Raw genomic sequence first — 1,309 nt, forward strand, 5'->3', positions numbered from 1 at the left:
ACCTGTATTGTTGTATCTATGGTCCGTTACCTGTATTGTTCTGTCAACCCTGTTATCATTGTCTGTAAGCCTATTTATTGTACAGCGCTGTGTAATATGTTGGCGCTATATAAATCTAATAATAATAATAATAATAATAATAATAATAATTATAAGAAATTAGACACATACAAAATGATTTTTGCAAAATCCGCCTGTGGCTCCGCCCCCTCCAAAAGTACAAAGTGTATCAAAGAGCAACATTCAGGGTCTGAGAAAATCATGATTATACTGAATCACCGTTTAGTTCAGTTATAAAAATGCTTGGATAAGCCTCCGCACGTGACACACAGGGAAGCATTGCTACTGCTACAGTGTATATTCATTATACAGAAAGAAAGTAGCTACAACTGTTATGAGGGTAACAATGATACATCCGCCCGTGGCTCCTCCCCCTCAGCGCAGTCTCCTGTCAGGTCCGCTCAGCCTGTATAAGAGGAGGGGAGGCGGCAGCGCACAGCATTGTGTATCTCCAGCAGAGAAGAAGCATCATGTCTGGCAGAGGAAAGGGCGGTAAAGGTCTCGGGAAAGGAGGCGCCAAGCGGCACAGGAAGGTGCTCCGGGACAACATCCAGGGCATCACTAAGCCCGCCATCCGCCGCCTGGCCCGCAGAGGGGGTGTCAAGCGTATCTCCGGCCTCATCTATGAGGAGACCCGCGGAGTGCTGAAGGTTTTCCTGGAGAATGTCATCCGCGATGCCGTCACCTACACCGAGCACGCCAAGAGGAAGACCGTCACCGCCATGGATGTGGTGTACGCCCTGAAACGCCAGGGGCGCACCCTCTACGGCTTCGGCGGCTAAACTACCCTGACTCCATCCCGACTACACAAAAGGCCCTTCTCAGGGCCACCCACCACCTCTATAGAAAGCGCTGTTGTAATACTACGTATGTACACAATTATTCACACTGACACTTATTATAGCGTCTGGGGTTGGGGGAATACAGTTCTGTATTGACACGGTAGGTGATACATGTACTACATATCAGACTGCACTTTATTTTATGAAACGGGATGATCCATAAGATGCACATTTTTGAGGAAGGATCACCGCCTCCACAGAAGCGCTATACAGTACTGTATGTATTGATGTCATACATGGAAGGGGAGTGATAAGGAGGTTAATACGCTCTGTATCATGTGAGGTCAACTGGAGATACATTGTAACCATATGGCTCCCGGATACACTTGCCTGAGCACCTTGCCAGCTGTGTTTTTAGCACAGAAGACCTACAAACACGTAAACGTTGAATCATGCTGCTGTTACAT

The 1,309-nt window shown here is 47.2% G+C and overlaps 1 protein-coding gene across 1 annotated transcript; it reads left to right on the forward strand.

The window, feature by feature from the left end:
* The first annotated feature begins 524 nt into the window (after positions 1-524).
* Positions 525-868, forward strand: LOC137534437 (histone H4). Its single transcript, XM_068255929.1, has one exon. It carries the CDS (start codon positions 531-533, stop codon positions 840-842), a length of 312 nt encoding a protein of 103 aa, XP_068112030.1. The 5' UTR covers positions 525-530; the 3' UTR covers positions 843-868.
* The last annotated feature ends 441 nt before the right edge of the window (positions 869-1,309 follow it).

Source organism: Hyperolius riggenbachi, chromosome 10, assembly GCF_040937935.1.
Source record: "Hyperolius riggenbachi isolate aHypRig1 chromosome 10, aHypRig1.pri, whole genome shotgun sequence".
Lineage (NCBI taxonomy): Eukaryota > Metazoa > Chordata > Amphibia > Anura > Hyperoliidae > Hyperolius > Hyperolius riggenbachi.